At 49.0% G+C, this 25,073-nt stretch overlaps 1 protein-coding gene across 7 annotated transcripts in view; it reads right to left on the bottom strand.

Moving 5' to 3' along the window:
* Nucleotides 1–25,073, bottom strand: part of LOC119956181 (protein FAM149B1-like) — a 133,105-nt gene that overhangs the window by 91,294 nt on the left and 16,738 nt on the right. For all 7 annotated transcript variants that reach the window (XM_038783119.1, XM_038783121.1, XM_038783118.1 and 4 more), the window contains exons 6-7: nucleotides 11,441–11,631; nucleotides 428–555 (exon numbers count right to left, since the gene is read on the bottom strand). In XM_038783119.1, the coding sequence (XP_038639047.1) occupies nucleotides 428–555; nucleotides 11,441–11,631 (319 nt within the window). The remainder of the gene's footprint in view (nucleotides 1–427; nucleotides 556–11,440; nucleotides 11,632–25,073) is intronic.

Below are 25,073 nucleotides of genomic sequence, written 5' to 3' on the forward strand. Positions count from 1 at the left end.
TTAATAATGAGAGTTTCAGCAGAAGCACCTTCTGAGACAGAGGCGAAGTCAGAAGAGTCATAGAGATGGAAAGAATGTTGGATCAACTTATCTCAACATCGGATGTGACTCCAAAGTTGTGAACAGGCTGGTTTAATATCAGACTATTGCCAAGGGAGGGATGGAGTCAGGAGCTGGAGGAATGGGTTAAGAGACACAAGTGGGTATATGGAGTTAGGTCACACATCAGCCAGGATCTCACTGTATGGTGGAAGAGGCTTAAATGGAGACATGGCCTTCTCCTATTCCACTGCTTCAGTCCTAGGACCAGCCTCTGTACATTCTGGATCACATCAGTCCTCATGACTTCAACTGTAATCAGTACTTTAGTTGTGACCTAAGGTTCCATTCTGCATCAGATCAACTTTGTCCACATGTCCATACTAACCTGAGACTTTGTTAAATACGAGCTGAAGGCTGGCCCTCGAACCTGCGATAACTGTGCTTCAAGAGGCAAGAACAAATTCTTGGGTTCGATTCCAGCACTTTCATCTGAGGCAATACTCTTCTCTTCATCTGCGGAACACACATATTGAAGAAAGGTCAGTCTTGGTCACCAAGGTGGATTTGCTTTGATTTATTGCCCATTTACCAAAGTACAGTGAAAAGTATTTTTCTGTGGCCGAGGGCACATACACAGTACGTACATAGAAGACGAAAAGAATAATCAACAGAGAACATTGACAAATGGTACAGTGATTGGTTACAGTGCGGAACAAGGGGCCAAACAAATAAAATAAGTGAGCAAGAGCAGCATAGGGCGTCGTGAATAGTGTTCTTACAGGGAACAGATCAGTCCGAGGGGAAGTCGTTGAGGAGTCTAGTAGCTGTGGGGAAGAAGCTGTTCCTATGTCTGGATGTGCGGGTCTTCAGACTTCTGTACCTTCTGCCTGATGGAAGGGTCTGGAAGAAGGCAATCCCTGGGTGGGAGGGGTCTCTGATAATGCTGTCAGCCTGAGGCAGCGGGAGGTGTAGACAGAATCAATATGGGATGGCAAGCGTGTGTGATACGTTGGGCTGAGTTCATCGCACTCTTGAGTCGATCAGTTGCCGTACCAGGCTGTGATGCAGCCGGACAGGATGCTCTCTATCGCACATCTGTAGAAGTTTGTGAGAGTCGATGCAGACATGCCGAATTTCTTTAGCTTCAGTAGGAAGTAGAAACGATGTTGGGCTTTCTTGACTGTTGTATCAACGTGAGTGGACCAGGACAGACTGTTGGTGATGGTGACCCGCAGGACCTTAAAGTTGTCGACCACCTCCACTTCGGAGCCATTGATGCAGACGTGTGTGTCGTGCTACGCTTCCTGAAGTCGATGATCAGTTCCTTGGTCTTTCCAACATTTAGAGACAGGTTGTTTTCGGTACACCATGCAACCAAGTGATTTATCTTCCTTCTGTAGTCTGATTCATCGTTGTTTGAGATGTGTACAGGGAGTACAGTAGAGGACTGAGCGCACATCCTTGCGAGATGTGAGTTTCAGGTTAAACTCTGAAAGATATTTGTTCCCTTTCTATTCTTGGAGATTTCCCATCCCACTCAGCTGTCCTTTCGATTGTAGTATCACTGTGAAAACGGCCGGCCAGTGAGACCCTGAGCTTCCCCCAAGCTGCTGGGACTGGTGACACTCCCCCCCCCCCCCCCCCCCTCCATCAGCAAAATGGTGAGCTCCACTGGCTTGCGAGGCCCTGGACTCCAGCATGACCGTGGACCTCCAGTGGTCACCGGCCCCCATCTCTTCGCCCCATCCTATTCTCTGGCACCATCGCCAATGAGGGAAACTCGATGTAAAGCTGCACACCAAGAAAGTCAAAGCCCCCACCCAAGAAGAAAAAGTTTACTTTAAAAGAAAATGCCTTTCCTCCCCCTCAAAGCCTGGACACCACCTTCTGGGAGACAGTTCCACTGGCACAAAGCATCACTGGCAACTCATCAAAGTGTGTGAGAGTGTAAAACACCAAAGCTGAGCTCCACAGTTCCAGGGTCCCGGGTTCGATTCCCGGCTTGGGTCACTGTCTGTGCGGAGTCTGCACGTTCTCCCCGTGTGTGCGTGGGTTTCCTCCGGGTGCTCCGGTTTCCTCCCACAGTCCAAAGATGTGCAGGTTAGGTGGATTGGCCGTGATAAACTGCCCCCGAGTGTCCAAAAGGGTTAGGATCATAGAATCTCTACAGTGCAGAAGGAGGCCATTCGGCCCACTGACTCTGTACCGACCCTCTGAAAGAACGTCCTACCTAGGCCCATTCCCACATCCTCGCCCCGGAACCCCACCTACGGGCAATTTAGCAGGGCCAATCCACCTAACCGGCACATCTTTGGACTGTGGGAGAAAACTGGAGCACCCGGAGGAAACCCACGCACACACAGGGAGAACATGCAAACTCCACACAGACAGTTGCCCAAGGCCGTAATTGAGCCCAGGACCCCGAAGCTGTGAGGCAGCAGTGCTAACCACTGTGCCACCGTGCCGCCCCATGATAGCATGGCAATATCAGGGAAATCCAATAAACAGGAATGTTCTCTGTTGGTTATAGATGTTTTTTTACGCACTATTGGAAAAGGTAAGCTGCATAAGGGCGGTTTGGTTATGCTAATGGAACTAGAGTTTTAATATCTTGGTAAGCCGAGCAACACGGCAAACAGATGTTTACAAAGGGGAACAGAACATAAAATCTTCGAATAAGGGGTTAGGAGTTCAACGGAGTAGGCAAGGTGTGATCTTTGCAATTATATTAGGAGGAGGAGGCCACTCAGCCCCTCGAGCCTCCCCCACCATTTAATAAGATCATGGCCGATCTGATTGTAACCTCAACCCCACACAGCTGCCTCCCCCGATAACCTTTCACCCCCTTGTTAATCAAGGAGGGAAAAAAATAATATATTGGAATTAACTTGAAATTGTAGTCCTGAAGGGGTGAAACATTTTGGCATCAATCTGTATTACACATGTTTAGCTGGAGTTGGCAATTGTAAGAAGACACCCCAAGGATACAATCAGCCTGGGGCACAGGCGTTAGCTCTCGAGGTCGTAATAACAATGTGGGACATTCTACCATTTGCTCTGGTGTGTCTGTAGTTAATGGAAGGGAGGTTGATTGATAGCCACACACCAGACATCGGGGGTACAATTTTCCCCACGCCATTAATCAAGCATCTATCTAGCTCAACCTTAAAAATATTCAGACATTCTGCTTTGACCTCCTCTTGAGGAAGCGAGTTCCAGAGACTCACCACCCTGTCAGAGAAAATGTGTTTCCTCATCTTCGCCTTAACTGAGGGATCCCTTATTTTTAAACAGTGACCCCTCATTCTAAATTCTCCGACATCCTCTCCACAGCCACCCTGTCAACGCCCCGCAGGGTCTTAAAGGTTTCGATCAAGTCGCCTCTTACTCTTCTAAACTAGTAGATAAAAATCTTATCTCTCCAGTCTTTGCTCTTCTAAGTACTGAGGCCAACCTCAGTAATAGCCCAGTAAACCTTCCCTGAACTGCTTTTAACCCATTTACATCTTTACTTAAACAAGGAGAGCAATACACAATACTCAGGATGTGGTCTCACCAATGTCCTGTACAACTGAAGCAGAACCTCCCTACTTATGTAATCAATTCCCCCTCACAATAAACAATAACATTCTAGTATCTTTCCGAATTACTTGCCGTAACTGGATATCAACCATTTGTGATTCATGCATTTGGACACCCAGATCCTTCTGCGTCTCAGAGTTCTGCAATCTCATTTCACCTATCTGTGTCCCTCTGTAGCCCCCCAATGCCAACTTCACAATTTACTTTCCTACTTATCATGGTGTCATCAGCAAACTTAGCAAATATATCCTCAGTCCCTTCATCCAAGTAATTGATATAAATTGTAAAAGGTTGAGGCCCAGGACTGATCCCTCTGACACATCACGTGTCACATTGAGGGCAGCACGGTAGCATTGTGGATAGCACAATCGCTTCACAGCTCCAGGGTCCCAGGTTCGATTCCGGCTTGGGTCACTGTCTGTGCGGAGTCTGCACATCCTCCCCGTGTGTGCGTGGGTTTCCTCCGGTTTCCTCCCACAGTCCAAAGATGTGCTGGTTAGGTGGATTGGCCATGATAAATTCCCCTTAGTGTCCAAAATTGCCCTTCGTGTTGGGTGGGGTTGCTGGGTTATGGGGATAGGGTGGAGGTGTTAACCTTGGGTAGGGTGCTCTTTCCGGGGGCCGGTGCAGACTCGATGGGCCGAATGGCCTCCTTCTGCACTGTAAATTCTATGTAATCCTGCCAACCAAGTGACATTGATAGGATGCAGAGCTGGGCCGAAAAATGGCAGATGAAGTTTAACCCTGATAAGTGCGAGGTGGTTCATTTTGGTAGAAAAAATGTGAATGCTGATTACAGGGTCAACAGCAGGGATCTGAGGAATGTGGAGGAACAGAGAGATCTTGGGGTTCATGTCCACACTTCTCTGAAGGTTGCCACTCAAGTGGATAGAGCCGTGAAGAAGGCTTATAGTGTGTTAGCGTTTATTAACGGGGGCTTGAGTTTAAGAGCCGCGGGGTTATGCTGCAACTACACATGACCCTGGTGTGACCACATTTGGAGTATTGTGTGCAGTTCTGGTCACCTCATTATAGGAAGGATGTGGAAGCATTGGAAAGGGTGCAAAGGAGATTTACCAGGATGCTACCTGGTTTGCAGGATAGGTCTTATGAGGAAAGGTTGAGGCAGCTACGGCTTTTCTCTTTGGAGCGGAGGAGGATGCGAGGCGACTTAATAGAGGTTTATAAGATGATGAGGGGGATAGATAGCATGGGCGTTCAGAGACTATTTCCTCGGGTGGATGTAGCTGTTACAAGGGGGCATAACTATAAGATTCAGGGTGGGAGATATAGGAGGGATGTCCGAGGTAGGTTCTTTACTCAGAGAGTGGTTAGGGTGTGGAATGGACTGCCTGCTGTGATAGTGGAGTCGGATACTTTAGGAACTTTCAAGCGGTTATTGGATAGGCACATGGAGCACACCAGAAAGACAGGGAGTGGGATAGCTTGATCTTGGTTTCGGACAATGCATGGCACAATATCGAAGGCCGAAGGGCCTGTTCTGTGCGGTACTGTAAGAAGTCTTACAACACCAGGTTAGAGTCCAACAGGTTTGTTTCAAACACTAGCTTTCGGAGCACTGCTCCTTCCTCAGGTGAATGAAGAGGTATGTTCCAGAAACACATATATAGACAAAGTCAAAGATGTCAGACAATGCTTGGAATGCTAATGACCAATGAACCGGAACAGCAGACCGAGAGACCTGCGGTGCAGCAACTGAAAAGGAAAGAGTCGAATTGGACCCCTTCGGAAGGCCGCTGCCCTCGACTCGACATGTATGCTCAAGCCATCAGGAGTCGTGTCAATGCCATATTCATCAGTCGCATTCACAAGACTGCCCCGAACGTCACCCAAGCACATCACTATGCCATCCGCGCTCTCAAGACCAACCGCAACATCATCATCAAACCAGCAGACAAAGGAGGGGCCACCGTCATACTAAACAGAACTACTGCAAAGAAGTAGACCGACAACTCAACAGACTGATCAAGACCTTGGATCCAGACCTTCAAAGCACTCTTTGTGCTATATTCTTTGTGCTCTCATCTCACGTAATCCCCGCATTGGAGATCTCTACTGCCTCCCGAAAATACACAAGGCCAACACACCAGGCCGTCCTATTGTATCAGGCAATGGGACCCTGTGTGTGAACCTCTCTGGCTACATCGAGGGCATCTTGAAACCCATCGTACAAGGTACACCCAGCTTCTGTTGCGACACGACGGACTTCCTACAGAAACTCAGCACCCATGGACCAGTTGAACCAGGAACATTCCTCGCCACAATGGATGTCTCGGCACTCTACACCACAATCCCCCATGACAACGGCATTGCTGTAACAGCCTCAGTCCTCAACACTGACAACTGCCAATCTCCAGACGCAATTCTGCAACTCATCTGCTTCATTCTGGATCACAAAGTCTTCACCTTCGACAACAAATTCTTCATCCAGACGCACGGAACAGCCATGGGGACCAAATTCGACCAAAATATGCCGACATCTTCATGCACAAGTTTGAACAAGACTTCCTCACCGCACAGGACCTTCAACCGCATTCCAAGCATTGTCTGGCAGATTTGACTTTGTCTATATAAATGTTTCTGGAACCCACCTCTTCATTCACCTGAGGAAGGAGCTGCGCTCCGAAAGCTCGTGTTTGAAACAAACCTGTTGGACTTTAACCTGGTGTTGTAAAACTTCTTACTGTGCTCACCCCAGTCCAACGCCGGCATCTCCACATCTGTGCTGTACTGTTCTATGTAATCAGAAAATGACCCATTTCTGCCTATTCTGTTTCCTGAAGTGGTTAGAACAGAGAACAAAGAAAAATACAACACAGCAACAGACCCTTTGGCCCTCCAAGCCTGTGCCGACCATGCTGCCCTTCTCACCGAAAACCTTCTACACTTCCGGGGTCTGTATCCCTCTATTCCCATCCTATTCATGTATTTGTCAAGACTCCCCTTAAACGTCACTATCGTCCCTGCTTCCACCACCTCCTCCGGCAGTGAGTTCCAGGCACCCACTATCCTCTGTGTAAAAAAACTTCCCTCACACATCTCCTCTAAACTTTGCCCTCACACCTTTATCCTATGCTCCCGAGTAATTGACTCTTCCACCCTGGGAAAAAGCTTGTGACTTTCCACTCTGCCCATGTACCTCATACTTTTGTCGACTTCTATCAGGTCGCCCCTCAACCTCCGTCGTTCCAGTGAGAACAGAGTTTAGAACATAGAACATAGAACACTACAGCGCAGTACGGGCCCTTCGGCCCTCGATGTTGCGCCGACCTGTGAAACCATCTGAAGCCTATCTGACCTACACTATTCCATTTTCATCCATATGTCTATCCAGTGACCACTTAAATGCCCTTAAAGTTGGCGAGTCTACTACTGTTGCAGGCAGGGCGTTCCACACCCCTACTACTCTCTGAGTAAAGAAACTGCCTCTGACATCTGTCCTATATCTCTCACCCCTCAATTTAAAGCTATGTCCCCTCGTGTTGGTCATCACCGTCCGAGGAAAAAGACTCTCACTGTCCACCCTATCTAACCCTCTGACTATCTTATATGTCTCTATTAAGTCACCTCTCAGCCTTCTCCTCTCTAACGAAAACAACCTCAATTCCCTGAGCCTTTCCTCGTAAGACCTTCCCTCCATACCAGGCAACATCCTAGTAAATCTCCTCTGAACCCTTTCCAAAGCTTCCACATCCTTCCTATAATGTGGTGACCAGAACTGCACGCAGTACTCCAGGTGTGGCCGCACCAGAGTTATGTACAGCTGCAGCATGACCCTGTGGTTCCGAAACTCAATCCCCCTGCTTATAAAGGCTAGCACACCATATGCCTTCTTAACAGCCCTATTAACCTGGGTGGCAACTTTCAAGGATTTATGTACCTGGATGCCGAGATCTCTCTGTTCATCTACACTACCAAGAATCTTGCCATTAGCCCAGTACTCTGCATTCCTGTTACTCCTTCCAAAGTGAACCACCTCACACTTTTCCGCATTAAACTCCATCTGCCACCTCTCAGCCCAGCTCTGCAGCTTATCTATGTCCCTCTGTATCCTATAACATCCTTCAGCACTATCCACAACTCCACCGACCTTCGTGTCATCTGCAAATTTACTAACCCATCCTTCTACACCCTCTTCCAGGTCATTTATAAAAATGACAAACAGCAGTGGCCCCAAAACAGATCCTTGCGGTACACCACTAGTAACTGAACTCCAGGATGAACATTTGCCATCAACCACCACCCTCTGTCTTCTTTCAGCTAGCCAATTACTGATCCAAACGGCTAAATCACCTTCAATTCCATACTTCCTTATTTTCTGCAATAGCCTACCGTGGGGAACCTTATCAAACGCCTTACTGAAATCCATATACACCACATCAACAGCTTTACCCTGATCCACCTGTTTGGTCACCTTCTCAAAAAACTCAATAAGGTTTGTGAGGCATGACCTACCCTTCACAAAACCGTGTTGAGTATCGCTAATCAACTTGTTCTTTTCAAGATGATTATAAACCCTATCTCTTATAACCTTTTCCAACATTTTACCCACAACTGAAGTAAGGCTCACAGGTCTATAATTACCAGGGTTGTCTCTACTCCCCTTCTTGAACAAGGGGACAACATTTGCTATCCTCCAGTCTTCCGGCACTATTCCTGTCGACAAAGACGACATAAAGATCGAGGACAAAGGCTCTGCAATCTCCTCCCTGGCTTCCCAGAGAATCCTAGGATAAATCCCATCTGGCCCAGGGGACTTATCTATTTTGACATTTTCTAAAATTGCTAACACCTCCTCCTTTTGAACCTCAATTCCATCTAGCCTGGTCGACTGAACCTGAGTGTTCTCCTCGACAACATTGTCTTTCTCCAGTGTAAACACTGACGAAAAATATCCATTTAATGCTTCCCCTATCTCCTCTGATTCCACACACAACTTTCCACTACTATCCTTGATTGGCCCTAGTCATTCTTTTGTTCCTGATATACCTATAGAAAGCCTTAGGGTTTTCCTTGATCCTATCCGCCAACGACTTTTCGTGTCCTCTCCTCGCTCTTCTTAACTCTCCCTTTAGGTCCTTCCTGGCTAACTTGTAACTCTCAAGTGCCCTAACTGAGCCTTCATGTCTCATCCTAACATAAGCCTTCTTCTTCCTCTTGACAAGTGCTTCAACTTCCTTAGTAAATCACGGCTCCCTTGCTCGACAACTTCCTCCCTGCCTGACAGGTACATACTTATCAAGGACACGCAGTAGCTGTTCCTTGAAAAAGCTCCACATTTCGATTGTACCCATCCCCTGCAGTTTCCTTCCCCATCCTATACCTCCTAAATCTTGCCGAATAGCATCATAATTGCCTTTCCCCCAGCTATAATTCTTGCCTTGCGGTATATACCTATCCCTGCCCATTGCTAAAGTAAACATAACCGAGTTGTGATCACTATCACCAAAGTGCTCACCTACATCTTAGTTTAGTCAACCGCTCCTCATAGCTGATACCCTCCATGCCAGGCAACATCCTGGTTAATCTCTTCTGCACCCTCTCTAAAGCCTTCACATCCTTCTGGTAGTGTGGCAACCAGAATTTAACACTATACTCCAAGTGTGGCCTAACTAATGTTCTGTACAGCTGCAGCATGACTTGCCAATTTTTATACTCAATGCCCCGGCCAATGAAGGCAAGCATGCCGCATGCCTTCTTGACTACCTTCTCCACCTGCGTTGCCCCTTTCAGTGACCTGTGGACCTGTACACCAAGATCCCTCTGCCTGTCGATACTCTCGAGGGTTCTGCCATTTACTGTATGTTTCCCGCCTGCATTAGACCTTCCAAAATGCATTACCTCATTTGTCCGGATTAAACTCCATCTGCCATCTCTCTGCCCAAGTCTCCAAACGATCTATATCCTGCTGTTTCCTCTGACAGTCCTCATCGCTATCCGCAATTCCACCAACTTTTGTGTCTTCCGCAAACTTACTAATCAGACAGGTTACATTTTCCTCCAAATCATTTATATATACCACGAACAGCAAAGATCCCAGCACTGATCCCTGCAGAACAGCCCTCCAATCAGAAAACCTGTCCAAGTTTGATCCCTCACCCGCCTTGTTTAGCTCTGCTCCCTCACTATGGGGCTGGCAAGAAGACTGGTCTCAGCATGGTTGAGGTACAGGCAGTGCCAATGATGCAGCCTCCACTTTCCCCAGTACTGATGCCACAAACCGCAACCCATTTCTCCCATACCTTTCTATAGAATCCCTACAGTGCAGGAGACCATTCGGCCCATCGAGCCTGCACCGACTCTCTGAAAGAACACACTAACCTAGGCCCAATCCCCCACCTTATCCCCAAAACCCCACCTAACTGTTGGACACTAAGGGGCAATTTTATATGGTCAATCCAGCTAACCTGCACATATTTGGACTGCGGGAGGGAACAGGGGCACTTGGAAGAAACCCACGCAGACACGGGGAGGACATATATGTTCCATACAGACCCAGTAAGAAGTTTTTCAACACCAGGTTAAAAGTCCAACAGGTTTGTTTCGAATCACTAGCTTTCGGAGCTAGTGATTCGAAAATAACCTGGGTGAAATTCTCCCCTACCCGGCAGGGCGGGGGGTCCCGGCGTAGCGCAGTGGCACCAACCACTCCGGCGTCGGGCCTCCCCAAAGGTGGAGACCTTTAGGGGCTAAGCCCGCGCCAGAGTGGCTCCCGCTCCGCCGACTGGCACCAACGGCCTTTGGCGCCACGCTGCCCGGTGTCGGGGCCGAAAGGCCTTCGCCGGCTGGCATGAGTCCGCGCATGCGCCAGAGCGTCACCGGCCGCTGATGTCACCACCGGCGCATGCGCGGTGGAGGGGTCTCTTCTGCCTCCGCCATGGTGGAGGCCGTGGCGGCGGCGGAAGAAAAAGAGTGCCCCCACGGCACAGGCCTGCCCGCCGATTGGTGGGCCCCGATCGCGGGCCAGGCCACCATGGGGGCACCCCCTGAGGTCCGATCACCCCACGCCCCCCCCCAGGACCCCGTGGGCCCGCTCGCGCCACCTGCTCCCGCCGGCACAGAGGTGGTTTAAACCACGTCGGCGGGAGAGGCCTGACAGCGGCAGGACTTCGGCCCATCGCGGGCCGGAGAATCGCCGCAGGGGGCCCTCCGACTGGCGCGGCATGATTCCATCCCCTGCCGATTCCTGGGTGGCGGAGAATTCCACCCCCTGTTGGACTTTAACCTGGTGTTGCAAGACTTCTTACTGTGCCCACCCCAGTCCAACACCAGCATCTCCACATCATCCATACAGTCACCCAGGGTTGGAATCGAACCCGAGTCCCTGGCTCTGTGAGGCACCAGTGCTACTCACTGTGCCACCGTGCCGCCCTGTCTGTCACACCATTCAAAAGGCTGTAAAAGTAACTCACACAGAAATATTATCCAGCAAAACGCTGGATTACGCAGAAGCAGGAACATTTAGTGATTAATTCCTGTCCCAATGCCCAGGGATACCAAGACCATCCCCAAAAACCATCTGTTGAACAAGCCCAGATTAGCCAAATTAGTCGACAGCAGAAACTGATTCCGGGGCCCTCTGAGGCGTCGAGCTCATCCAGCAGTTCTCTGACTGATGAGTTCCTTGAAACAAAATGATTTAAAAAACAGTAATCTGCAGATGTAGTATTTATCTCAAGTCTTTACAGAGTAGCATACGTGTCACAGTTCTGAGCTACCGACTTTGAAACTGAAAATGTGTTTCACAACAGGCACAATCTGCAAAAGTTCATCTCAAGTTCAGTCGTCCATATACCTGGAACATGCTCTTCCCAGTGCTTCTGGATCAGCTCCTCCATACAGCCCACCATTTCCAGCCACACCTCATCAAAGAGTTCTGCCACAATTGTGTTCCTTCGGCAGTGACTTGGAGAGACTGGAGGCAGGCCCAGTCTGTTTTCATATTGCAAGGCAAGACCCAACTTCTTCTCACAGGCATCATCTTCCCTGTGTAGACACAAGGAGAACATCTTAATCGAAGCAAATTAAAATGCAAAGGAAAGCAGCAGATTCACTTGCCCTGGCCTTTATTAATTACACCCAGAGACCACCAGATGACTGAAATAATAGCTGTACAATGTTCCGCAATAAACCCATTGAGAATGTCTCCTGATCACAGTCACCTTTCGTTCACCTGTGCATTTGTTAAACCCAATTAGATCACAGAAAATGGCACTTCAATTTTCACGTGCACCATTTCGCCCCACTGCACTTGCCCATATTCAGCAGTGGAGTGAGTGGGCAAAGCTGGGAGCTCCACCAGCGAATCCTGGGTTAGATTTCTTACTGGGCTAAATAGACCAATCTCAGAATGATACAACTTTGGTGTCTGGGTTAGTGGGGCAAGTGGGATTGGGAGCACTGGGGGTGGCAAAACTACACATAACTTTCCCTTTTGGCTGCATGATGGCGCAGTGGTTAGCACTGCTGCCTCACAGCGCCGAGGATCCGTGTTCGATCCCGGCCCCGGGTCACTGTCCGTGTGGAGTTTGCACATTCTGCCCGTGTCTGCGAGGGCTTCACCCCGACAACCCAAAGGATGTGCCGCGTACGTAGATTTGCCACGTTAAATTGCCCCTTAATTGTGAAAACATAACATTGGTTACTTTAAAAAAAGAGAAAATAAAAGAAGAAAATCATTAATAGTAATTATAATAGGCAACAAAATACAACTGACTATCTGGTATCTGATTCCCAACTGGAGGTGCTCACGGAGCACCAGACGGACTGTGTTTAGGGTGCACAGTTAACTGTGAACATCAGACGACTGCTAAATGTGATAATGACCCCCATCCGGAGAGGGAACACCAGAAGTGATCGTCTCCCTGGACCCAGAAAAGACCTTTGATAGAGTCGGTTGGAAGAACCTCATTGATGGACTGGAGTGGTTTTGGTGAGGAAGAGGGTTCACCTCCTGGATGAAACTTCAATACACGCCCCCCAAGGCGAGCGTACGGACCAACGCCCCCCAGGCGAGCGTACGGACCAACGCCCCCAAGGCGAGCGTACGGACCAACGCCCCCCAAGGCGAGCGTGCGGACCAACGCCCCCCAAGGCGAGTGTGCGGACCAACGCCCCCAAGGCGAGCGTACGGACCAACGCCCCCCAAGGCGAGCGTACGGACCAACGCCCCCCAAGGCGAGTGTGCGGACCAACGCCCCCAAGGCAAGTGTACGGACCAAGGCCCCCAAGGTGAGTGTACGGACCAACGCCCCCAAGGCGAGCGTACGGACCAACGCCCCCCAAGGCGAGCGTGCGGACCAACGCCCCCCAAGGCGAGCGTGCGGACCAACGCCCCCCAAGGCGAGCGTACGGACCAACGCCCCCAAGGCGAGCGTACGGACCAACGCCCCCAAGGCGAGTGTACGGACCAACGCCCCCCAAGGCGAGCGTACGGACCAACGCCCCCAAGGCGAGCGTACGGACCAATGTCCCCCAAGGCGAGCGTACAGACCAACGCCCCCCAAGGCGAGTGTGCGGACCAACGCCCCCTAGGCGAGCGTACGGACCAACGCCCCCCAAGGCGAGCGTGCGGACCAACGCCCCCAAGGTGAGCGTACGGACCAACGCCCCCCAAGGCGAGCGTACGGACCAACGCCCCCCAAGGCGAGTGTGCGGACCAACGCCCCCCAAGGCGAGCGTACGGACCAACGCCCCCAAGGCGAGCGTGCGGACCAACGCCCCCAAGGCGAGCGTGCGGACCAAGGCCCCCAAGGTGAGCGTACGGACCAACGCCCCCAAGGTGAGTGTACGGACCAACGCCCCCCAAGGCGAGCGTACGGACCAACGCCCCCCAAGGCGAGCGTACAGACCAACGCCCCCCAAGGCGAGCGTACAGACCAACGCCCCCAAGGCGAGCGTACAGACCAACGCCCCCCAAGGCGAGCGTACGGACCAACGCCCCGCAAGGCGAGTGTACGGACCAACGCCCCCAAGGCGAGCGTACAGACCAACGCCCCGCAAGGCGAGCGTACGGACCAACGCCCCCCAAGGCGAGCGTACGGACCAACGCCCCCAAGGCAAGTGTACGGACCAAGGCCCCCAAGGCGAGTGTGCGGACCAACGCCCCCAAGGCAAGTGTGCGGACCAACGCCCCCAAGGCGAGTGTACGGACCAACGCCCCCCAAGGTGAGTGTACGGACCAACGCCCCCCAAGGCGAGCGTACAGACCAACGCCCCCATGGCGAGTGTACGGACCAACCGCGTACGGACCAACGCCCCCCAAGGTGAGTGTACGGACCAACGCCCCCCAAGGTGAGCGTACGGACCAACGCCCCCAAGGTGAGTGTACGGACCAACGCCCCCCAAGGTGAGCGTACGGACCAACGCCCCCAAGGCGAGTGTACGGACCAACGCCCCCAAGGTGAGCGTGCAGACCAACGCCCCCCCCAAGGCGAGCGTACGGACCAACGCCCCCAAGGCGAGCGTGCAGACCAACGCCCCCCCCAAGGCGAGCGTACAGACCAACGCCACCAGCTCTGAATACTTCTAGCTGCACAGAGGCACAAGGCAGGGATGCCCGCTGTGCCCTCTCTCGTTTGCCCTGGCAATCGAGCTGCTGGCGATCGGTGTGAGAGCTGGAAGGGAATCTGAAGAGGAGGCAGAGAGCAGAGTCTCGCTCTGTGCAGATGACCTGCTCCTCTACATCTCAGACCCGTTGAGTGGCATGGAAGGATTCATGAAGCTCCTGGGAGAGTTTGGAGCTTTCTCGGGCTGCAAACTCAACCTGGCAAAAGCAAAGTATTCCTGGTGAACCCGAGAGGGGGAGGGGCAGAGCTGGAAGGTCTACATTCAAGCGAGCCCAAAACAAATTCCACTACCTGGGGATCCAGATCGCCCAGGACTGGACACGGATCCACAAGTGGAATCTGACCAGTTTGGCAATGGGAGTACACTCTCGCTCTACCCTCCGTACAGACAATCAAGATGAACGTACTTCCCAGGTTCTTCTTCCTGTTCAGGTCCATACTGATCTTCAAGGCCTTTTTCAACTCCATATACAAGATGAATATGGCGTTTGTGTGTGCGTGTGCGTGTGCGTGTGTGTGTGTGTGTGTGTGTGGAGGGGGGAAGAGTCCAACCTACAATACTATCACATGGGCAGCCACGGAGGAAAGAGTGAGGGGATGGGTTGGGTGTAGGAGCCAGACACGGAATGGGTGAGGATGGATCTCCTGTACAGGGACTACGGGACTCTCAGCATGGCAGCATTCCCGTCCCCCAACAAAACACTCAACAAGCACAGTGGTAGTAGCCACCCTACAAACCTGGAACCTGATGAGGCAACACTTTGGTCTGCCCGAAATGTCCACCATGACCCCCATCTGTGGCAACCATAGGTTCGCACTAGCCATGCTTGTCGCCACCTTTAAGAGGTGGAGACAGGACGGGGGGACACTGACGACTAGGAACTTTTACACTGAGGACAGACTAGCGACCCTAGATGAACTGACGGAGGGACTGGAATTACAAAATGGAAACAAACTACAGGTCAAGAACCTTCTCCGCAAGGAGATGGCACATAACTCCAGCCTCCGAGAAGCACGTTAGAGGAGTTAATGGACGTGGACAATCTGGGTAGGGGAAACTGTGGGGCCTGTATGGACGACTATGAGAAAGGATTCACCTGAAGAAGGAGCCGTGCTCCGAAAGCTCGTGTTTGAAACAAACCTGTTGGACTTTAACCTGGTGTTGTAAGACTTCTTACTATGAGAAAGGAGGCACTTCCCACTGGACGAAACTTGGGAAAAATGGGAGGAAGAGCTAGGGACGGAAATAGGGTGGGGACTCTGGAGTGAAGAGTGAAGCACTGAGCAGGGCCAACTCCACCTCCTCCTGTGCAAGTCTAAGCCTCATGCAGCTGGAAGTATGCACAGAGCGCACCCGACCATAACCCGAATGAGCAGGTTCTTCCCGGAGGCGGAGGACAAATGTGAACGGTGCCAGAGGGGCCCGGCCAACCACGCCCACGTGGTGGGGGTGAGGGTGAGGGTGGAGACGTGCCAAGAGTGGCAGTCTTCGGGGTATCTGACCAGCAAGAACTACACATGAGGAAGAGGGCCGACAACCTTGCCTTTGCTTCTCTAATCACCCGCTGGAGAATCCTGCTTGGCTGACGATCAGCAGCACCACCCACAGCTGCAGACTGGCTGGCAAACCTATCGCAATTCCTACACCTGGAGAAGATCAAACTCACCACCCGAGGGACAAAGGAGGCCACCAAGGGGGGAGGGAGGAGGAATCAGTACAGAGGAAAATGACTTGTATATTATAACCGACACATATAACCTGACCAAATGTACAGTGTGTAAAATGTAAAAACTTCAATAAAAACATTTTTTTAAAAAAGAAGTGGGTATGTTTACTGATGATTGCACCATGTTCAGTAACATTTGCGCCACATACGTGCCAGGCAATGACCATCTCCAACAAGAGAGAATTTGATCATCGCCCATTAACATTCAACGGCATTACTATCGGTAAATCCCCCACTATCAACACTATTGACCAGAAACTGAACTGGACCAGCTACATAAACGCTATGGCTACAAGAGCAGGTCAGAGGCTGGGAATTCAGTGGTAAGTAACTTGTCTCCTGACTCCCCAAAGCCTCTCCACCATCTACAAGGCACAAGTCAGGAGTGTGATGGAAGACTCTCCACTTGCCTGGATGAGCGCAACTCCAACAACACTCAAGAAGCTCGATACCATCCAGGACAAAGCAGCCCCGCTTAGAACATAGAACGTTACAGTGCAGTACGGGCCCTTCGGCCCTCAATGTTGCGCCATAAGACCATAAGACATAGGAGTGGAAGTAAGGCCATTCGGCCCATCGAGTCCACTCCGCCATTCAATCATGGCTGATGGGCATTTCAACTCCACCTACCAGCATTCTCCCCGTAGCCCTTAATTCCTCGCGACATCAAGAATTTATCTATCTCTGTCTTGAAGCCATTTAGCGTCCCGGCCTCCACTGCACTCCGCGGCAATGAATTCCACAGGCCCACCACTCTCTGGCTGAAGAAATGTCTCCGCATTTCTGTTCTGAATTTACCCCCTCTAATTCTAAGGCTGTGCCCACGGGTCCTCGTCTCCTCGCCTAACGGAAACAGTTTCTTTGCGTCCACCCTTTCTAAGCCATGTATTATCTTGTAAGTTTCTATTAGATCTCCCCTTAACCTTCTAAACTCCAATGAATACAATCCCAGGATCCTCAGCCGTTCATCATATGTTAGACCCGCCATTCCAGGGATCATCCGTGTGAATCTCCGCTGGACACGCTCCAGTGCCAGTATGTCCTTCCTGAGATGTGGGGCCCAAAACTGGACAGTACTCCAAATGGGGCCTAACCAGAGCCTTATAAAGGCTCAGTAGCACATCGCTGCTTTTATATTCCAACCCTCTTGAGATAAATGACAACATTGCATTCGCTTTCTTAATCACAGATTCTACCTGCATGTTTACCTTTAGGGAATCCTCAACTAGCACTCCCAGATCCCTTTGTACTTTGGCATTATGAATTTTCTCACCGTTTAGAAAGTAGTCTATGCTTTGATTCTTTTTTCCAAAGTGCAAGACCTCACATTTTCTCACGTTGAATTGCATCATCCATTTCCTGCACCACTCTCCCAAACTGTCTAGATCAGGGGTGGGCAAACTACGGCCCGCGGGCCGCATGCGGCCCGCCAAAGGTCTTTATGCGGCTCACCAAGTTTTTTTAAGGTTAATGGGGGGGGCTGTTGGGTTACTTACTGGTATAGGGTGGATACGTTGACTTGAGTAGGGTGATCATTGCTCGGCACAACGTGTACTGTTCTATGTTCTATATGAGGCGCCCAGAATCATAACCGGGTGAAGTAATTATTTTACTTAACATACTATGCGGCCCTTTAAAATTGTGAATTTCTGAATGTGGCCCTTGCACGGAAAAGTTTTCCCACCCCTGGTCTAGATCCTTCTGCAGCCTCCCCACTTCCTCAGCACTACCTGCCGACCTGTGAAACCATCTGAAGCCTATCTGACCTACACTATTCCATTTTCATCCATATGTCTATCCAGCGACCCTTAAATGCCCTTAAGGTTGGAGAGTCTACTACTGTTGCAGGCAGGGCGTTCCACACCTCTACTACTCTCTCAGTAAAGAAACTGCCTCTGACATCTGTCCTATATCTACTACCCCTCAATTTAAAGCTATGTCCCCTCGTGTTGGTCATCACCATCCGAGGAAATAGACTCTCACTGTCCACCCTCTGACTATCTTATATGTCTCTATTAAGTCACCTCTCAGCCTAGGTAACATCCTAGCAAATCTCCTCTGAACCCTTTCCAAAGCTTCCACATCCTTCAGCACCATCCACAACTCCACCGACCTTCGTGTCATCTGCAAATTTACTAACCCATCCTTCTACACCTTCTTCCAGGTCATTTATAAAAATGACAAACAGCAGTGGCCTCAAAACAGATCCTTGCGGTACACCACTAGTAACTGAACTCCAGGATGAACATTTGCCATCAACCACCACCCTCTGTCTTCTTTCAGCTAGCCAATTACTGATCCAAACCGCTAAATCACCTTCAATCCCATACGTCCTTATTTTCTGTAATAGCCTACCGTGTGGAACCTTATCAAACGCCTTACTAAAATCCATATACACCACATCAACCGCTTTACCCTCATCCACCTGTTTGGTCACCTTCTCAAAAAACTCAATAAGGTTTGTGAGGCATGACCTACCCTTCACAAAACCGTGTTGACTATCATTAATCAACTTGTTCTTTTCAAGATGATTATAAACCCTATCTCTTATAACCTTTTCCAACATTTTACCCACAACCGCAGTAAGGCTCACAGGTCTATAATTACCAGGGTTGTCTCTACTCCCCTTCTTGAACAAGGGGACAACATTTGCTATCCTCCAGTCTTCCGGCACTATTCCTGTCGACAAAGACGACATAAAGATCAAGGACAAAGGCTCTGCAATCTCCTCCCTGGCTTCCCAGAGAATCCTAGGATAAATACCATCTGGCCCAGGGGACTTATCTATTTTTACACTTTCCAAAATCGCTAACACCTCCTCCTTGTGAACCTCAATTCCATCTAGCCTGGTCGACTGAACCTGAGTATTCTCCTCGACAACATTGTCTTTCTCCAGTGTAAACACTGACGAAAAATATCCATTTAACGCTTCCCCTATTTCCTCTGATTCCGCACACAACTTTCCACTACTATCCTTGATTGGTCCTAATCTTACTCTAGTCATTCTTTTGTTCCTGATATATCTATAGAAAGCCTTAGGGTTTTCCTTGATCCTATCCGCCAACGACTTTTTGTGTCCTCTCCTCGTTCTTCTTAACTCTCCCTTTAGGTCCTTCCTGGCTAACTTGTAACTCTCAAGTGCCCTAACTGAGCCATCATGTCTCTTCCTCTTGACAAGTGCTTCAACTTCCTTAGTAAACCACGGTTCCCTTGCTCGACAACTTTCTCCCTGCCTGACAGGTACATACTTATCAAGGACACGCAGTAGCTGTTCCTTGAAAAAGCTCCACATTTCGATTGTACCCATCCCCTGCAGTTTCCTTCCCCATCCTATACATCCTAAATCTTGCCGAATACGATCATAATTGTCTTTCCCCCAGCTATAATTCTTGCCTTGCGGTATATACCTATCCCTGCCCATTGCTAAAGTAAACATAACCGAATTGTGATCACTATCACCAAAGTGCTCACCTACATCTAAATCTAACACCTGGCCGGGTTCATTACCCAGTACCAAATCCAATGTGGCCTCGCCCCTTGTTGGCCTGTCGACATACTGTGTCAGAAAACCCTCCTGCACACACTGCACAAAAACTGACCCATCTATAGTACTCGAACTATAGTATTTGCAGTCAATATTTGGAAAGTTAAAGTCCCCCATAACAACTACCCTGTTACTCTCGCTCCTGTCGAGAATTACCTTTGCAATTCTTTCCTCTACATCTCTGGAACTATTCGGAGGTCTATAGACAACTCCCAACAGGGTGACCTCTCCTCTCCTGTTCCTAACCTCGGCCCATACTACCTCAGTAGACGAGTCCTCAAACGTCCTTTCTACCGCCTTGCTGGTACTCCTTCCAGAAACACACCCTAAGAATTAATGAAAAATCCAAGAGGATGCTGGAGTTTGAAACTCACTTCCGAAAGGGTGGGAGCAACACAAACTTTGATCACATTTAAAAAAGAAAAGATGCATTTTATTTGCTGTACCCGACATGGTAAGAGCTGGAAAGTGGAATTTCATTGATTAGCTCTTTCTTGGCAGGTTGGCACAATGGACTGAGAAGGGTGAATTTTCTCCGTTTAACTATCCTGTGTACTCTCAAGCTGATCCAAACTCCTGCCCATATTCTTACTCATTCCCACACCCACCAATACTGCTCTCACCAAGCTACAGGAGCTCCCAGACCCCAACCGGCAAAACTCTCACCAGTCTTCACATTCCACGTGGCCTCAGCCCTCCCGCTCTCTTTAATCATTAGACCTTTCTGTGAACTGTAGCCACTGTAGCCACCTAAAATGGACACTGGACTGACAAGATGGAGAATTGCTAAGACTGCAGGGAAAAAGCAGTTTAGCCAAGACAGCAGTCTGCAAAGACTGATTAGCATTTTGCAAGCAGCAAAACTAGTTTCTGGCCAGGTGGAAGATCTCAAACCAAAGGTGTTAATGGCAAAACGCTTTGCATATTAATGAGGCAATCCAGATCTGGGCACACACAATGGCAACATTTAGGTTTGAATAGATACTTTAAGTGGATGTCCAGACAGAGCGGCACCAGAAGTATCCACTATAGAAACCACCCCCTCCATCAAGAAGAGACCCTCACATTGGGGGAATTCAAAAGATATCGATTAGAATTTGGTCCAATCGATACCTGAAGGTAAAGCCCGCCCCAAAAGAGGCACGGACATTGGGGTCCTATAAAAGATAGACCCCACACATGGTCCTGTCTGTTGTTTCGTGCTCCGGCTTTGACCAAGAACTTCGACCTGTATCCTGACTCCAGCCGTTGAGCACCAGCCGCTGAACCGTAAGTGACAATACGACGCTCGCTACGCGAACCAGGCCCACTAGACCCCCAGCGACCAGCACACTCTCTGAAGGTTGCAGACCAAGATCGGAACGAAGGCCTCGCTCCCTGACCTTGCCTGTTCCTGTTTAGTTAAGTATTCTGATCGCTTAGTTTAGTTGTAGCTTAGTCCCTTAGCGTGTGCATGCGTATTTATTATATTTGTATAATAAATATTGATCGTTTGGAACTTACTAATCGGTGTATCGTTTTATTACTTTGAACCTGACCTTGGAATATTTGTGAGGTGTCTAGATACGGCACCTGGCGACTCCTGAGCTGAAAATACATACATAGAGCCTAGCAGTGTTAAGCACACGGCCTTTAAACGGAGGCGTGTTAATACACTCCAATAAACGCGAATTACACTCAAGTAAAACGTGCAACAGAATTTTGTGCTTCTGCAAGTCAGGCCTCGAGTATATCCCCCACTTCCTTCATCTTATCCTCAGCAGCTGTCCATTCAATCCGTTGCTAAACTTTTCTATCATTTAAAAATGTTTAAAACCCACTGAGGATACAGGACAGGGTGGTCTCCGGCACCTGGGTGGGGGAGGGGAGGGTATTGGATATCTACCAGGAACTACAGGAGGCGGAGGAAACCCCGGTGGAGGAGCTCAAGGGAAAGTGGGAGGAGGAGCTAGGTGAGGAGTTGGAAGTGGGTCTGTGGGCAGAGGTCCTGGGCAGGGTTAATTCCTCCTCATCATATGCCAGGCTCAGTCTAATTCAATTTAAGGTGGTTTACCGGGCACACATCACGGCAGTGTGAATAAGCAAGTTTTTTGGGGTAGAAGACAGTTGTATGAGGTGCAAGGGCAGCCCTGCAAATCATGTCCACATGTTTTGGGCATGCCCGGAGCTTAGAGTGTTCTGGCAAGTGTTTGTGAGGGCAATGTCCAAGGTACTTAACACACGGGCGGTGCCGAGTCCAGAGATAGTGATCTTTGGAGTATCAGAAGACCCGGGAGTTCAGGGGGTGAAAGAGGTCGACATCTTGGCCTTTGCCTCCCTAGTAGCCCGGAGACGGATTTTATTAATGTGGAGAGACTCAAAGCCCCCGAGTGTAGCGACTTGGGTTAACGACATGGCTGGGTTTCTCAGTCTCGAGAAAATAAAGTTTGCCTTAAGAGGGTCTACCCTAGGGTTCTCTCGGAGGTGGCAGCCGTTTGTCGACTTTCTCGGGGAAAATTAAAATGTCAGCAGTAGCAGCAATCCGTAGGGGGGGGTGGGGCTTCATTGGGATGGTGTGGGAAGACTGGGTTGCGTGGGGTAATGTCTATTTAATTGTTATTGTATATTCTCTTTTTACACTATGTTAATATTCACTAGTTTGTTTTGTTATTATTGTTACTACTGTTTCATTATGAAAAATTCTGCACAATCTTAATAAATTACTTTTTTTAAAATGTTTAAACCAATCTCTTTATTCAAGTATTTGAACAGCAGAGAAGCAGGAATTGGCCATTCAGCCCCTTGAGCCCACTCTGCCAGTTAATACTATCATTAATACTCCAAAACCCTGCAACCCATTACTTATTAAAAATCTGTCTATCTCAGGGGTGGGCAAACTTTTCCGTGCAAGGGCCACATTCAGAAATTCACAATTTTAAAGGGCCGCATAGTATATTAAGTAAAATAATTAATATTTTAAATAGCCAAAATAAAAGGTCTTTAAAGAAAAAAAAGCACATTTATTTGAAAAACAAAGTAACTCAGTAAGTAACAGAACAATGTCAATGAGAATGATGCATCTGACTGCAGTCATTTACCAGTTTGTTGAAATCAGGTGTCAAGTTGCTTGTGCTGATCCTTAACACTGACAGAAGCACAGCCTAGCCGAGTCTGTGCAGGTGTCCCATGCGGTCATCTCCCTGCAAAACAGATATACCGCTTTGGATACTGTTGAGGGAGATGGCTCACCAGGGGAAGGCAGCAGCAGCCAGGTTCATGGCACCGTGGCTGGCTCTGCTGCACAGCAGGGCAGGAAGAAAAATGGCAGGGCTATAGTGATAGGGGACTCGATCGTAAGGGGAATAGACAGGCGGTTCTGTGGACGCAATCGAGACTCCAGGATGGTATGTTGCCTCCCTGGTGCAAGGGTCAAGGATGTCTCGGAGCGGCTGCAGGACATTCTGGGGGGGAGGGTGAACAGCCAGCTGTCATGGTGCACATAGGCACCAACGATATAGGTAAAAAACGGGATGAGGTCCTACAAGCGGAATTCAGGGAGTTAGGAGTTAAACTAAAAAGTAGGACCTCAAAGGTAGTCATCTCAGGATTGCTACCAGTGCCACGAGCTAGTCAGAGTAGGAATGTCAGGATAGATAGGATGAATGCGTGGCTCGAGAGATGGTGCAAGAGGGAGGGATTCAAATTCCTGGGGCATTGGGACCGGTTCTGGGGGAGGTGGGACCAGTACAAACCGGACGGTCTGCACCTGGGCAGGACTGGAACCGATGTCCTGGGGGGGTGTTTTCTAGAGCTGTTGGGGAGGGTTTAAACTAATGTGGCAGGGGGATGGGAACCGATGCAGGAAGTTGGAAGGTAGTAAAACAGGGACAGAAGCAAAAGGAAGTAAGGGGAAAAGTGCAAGGCAGAGAAGACATAGTCAAAAATCTAAAAGGGCGACAGTACAAGGTACAGTGACTGAGGGGAGCTCAGTGAATAGGCCCAGTAATAAAAAAAGGAATAAAACTGGAGATGTTAAGATTCAAAACAGAGGTAAAAAAACCAACATAAGTGTACTTTACCTGAATGCTCGTAGTATTCGGAATAAAGTAAATGAGTTGATGGCACAAATCATCGTAAATGACTATGATTTAGTGGCCATTACTGAAACATGGTTAAAGGATGGTCACGACTGGGAGTTAAATATCCGAGGGTATCAAACTATTCAGAAGGACAGAGTGGATGGTAAGGGAGGTGGTGTTGCTCTGTTATTTAAGGATGACATCCGGGCAATAGTAAGGGATGACATCGGTGCTATGGAGGATAAGGTTGAATCCATTTGGGTGGAAATCAGGAATAGTAAGGCGAAAAAGCCACTGATAGGAATAGTCTATCGGCCACCAAATAGTAACGATATGGTGGGGCAGGTAATAAACAAAGAAATAACTGATGCATGTAGAAATGGCACAGCAGTTATCATGGGGGATTTTAATCTACATGTTGATTGGTTTAACCAGGTCGGTCAAGGCAACCTTGAGGAGGAGTTTATAGAATGTATCCGCGATAGTTTCCTAGAACAGTATGTAATGGAACCTACGAGGGAACAAGCGGTCCTAGATCTTGTCCTGTGTAATGAGACAGGATTGATTCATGATCTCATAGTTAGGTATCCTCTCGGAAGGAGCGATCACAATATGGTGGAATTTAAAATACAGATGGAGGGTGAGAAAGTAAAATCAAATACTAGTGTTTTGTGTTTAAACAAAGGAGATTACAAGGGGATGAGAGAAGAACTAGCTAAGGTAGACTGGGAGCTAAGACTTTATGGTGGAACAGTTGAGGAACAGTGGAGAACCTTCCAAGCGATTTTTCACAGTGCTCAGCAAAGGTTTATACCAACAAAAAGGAAGGACGGAAGAAAGAGGGAAAATCGACCGTGGATATCTAAGGAAATAAGGGAGAGTATCAAATTGAAGGAAAAAGCATATAAAGTGGCAAAGATTGCTGGGAGATTAGAGGACTAGGAAATCTTTAGGGGGCAACAGAAAGCTACTAAAAAAGCTATAAAGAGTAAGATAGAGTATGAGAGTAAACTTGCTCAGAATATAAAAACAGACAGTAAAATTTTTTACAAATATATAAGACAAAAAAGAGTGGCTAAGGTAAATATTGGTCCTTTAGAGGATGAGAAGGGAGTTTTAATAATGGGAAATGAGGAAATGGCTGAGGAACTGAACAGGTTTTTTGGGTCGGTCTTCACAGTGGAAGACACAAATAACATGCCAGCGACTGATAGAAATGAGGCTATGACAGGTGAGGACCTTGAGAGGATTGTTATCACTAAGGAGGGAGTGATGGGCAAGCTAATGGGGCTAAAGGTAGACAAGTCTCCTGGCCCTGATGGAATGCATCCCAGAGTGCTAAAAGAGATGGCTAGGGAAATTGCAGATGCACTAGTGATAATTTACCGAAATTCACTAGACTCTGGGGTGGTCCCGGTGGATTGGAAATTAGCAAACGTGACGCCACTGTTTAAAAAAGGAGGTAGGCAGAAAGCAGGAAATTTTAGGCCAGTGAGCTTAACTTCGGTAGTAGGGAAGATGCTGGAATCTA

Source organism: Scyliorhinus canicula, chromosome 22 (assembly GCF_902713615.1).
Source record: "Scyliorhinus canicula chromosome 22, sScyCan1.1, whole genome shotgun sequence".
NCBI lineage: Eukaryota > Metazoa > Chordata > Chondrichthyes > Carcharhiniformes > Scyliorhinidae > Scyliorhinus > Scyliorhinus canicula.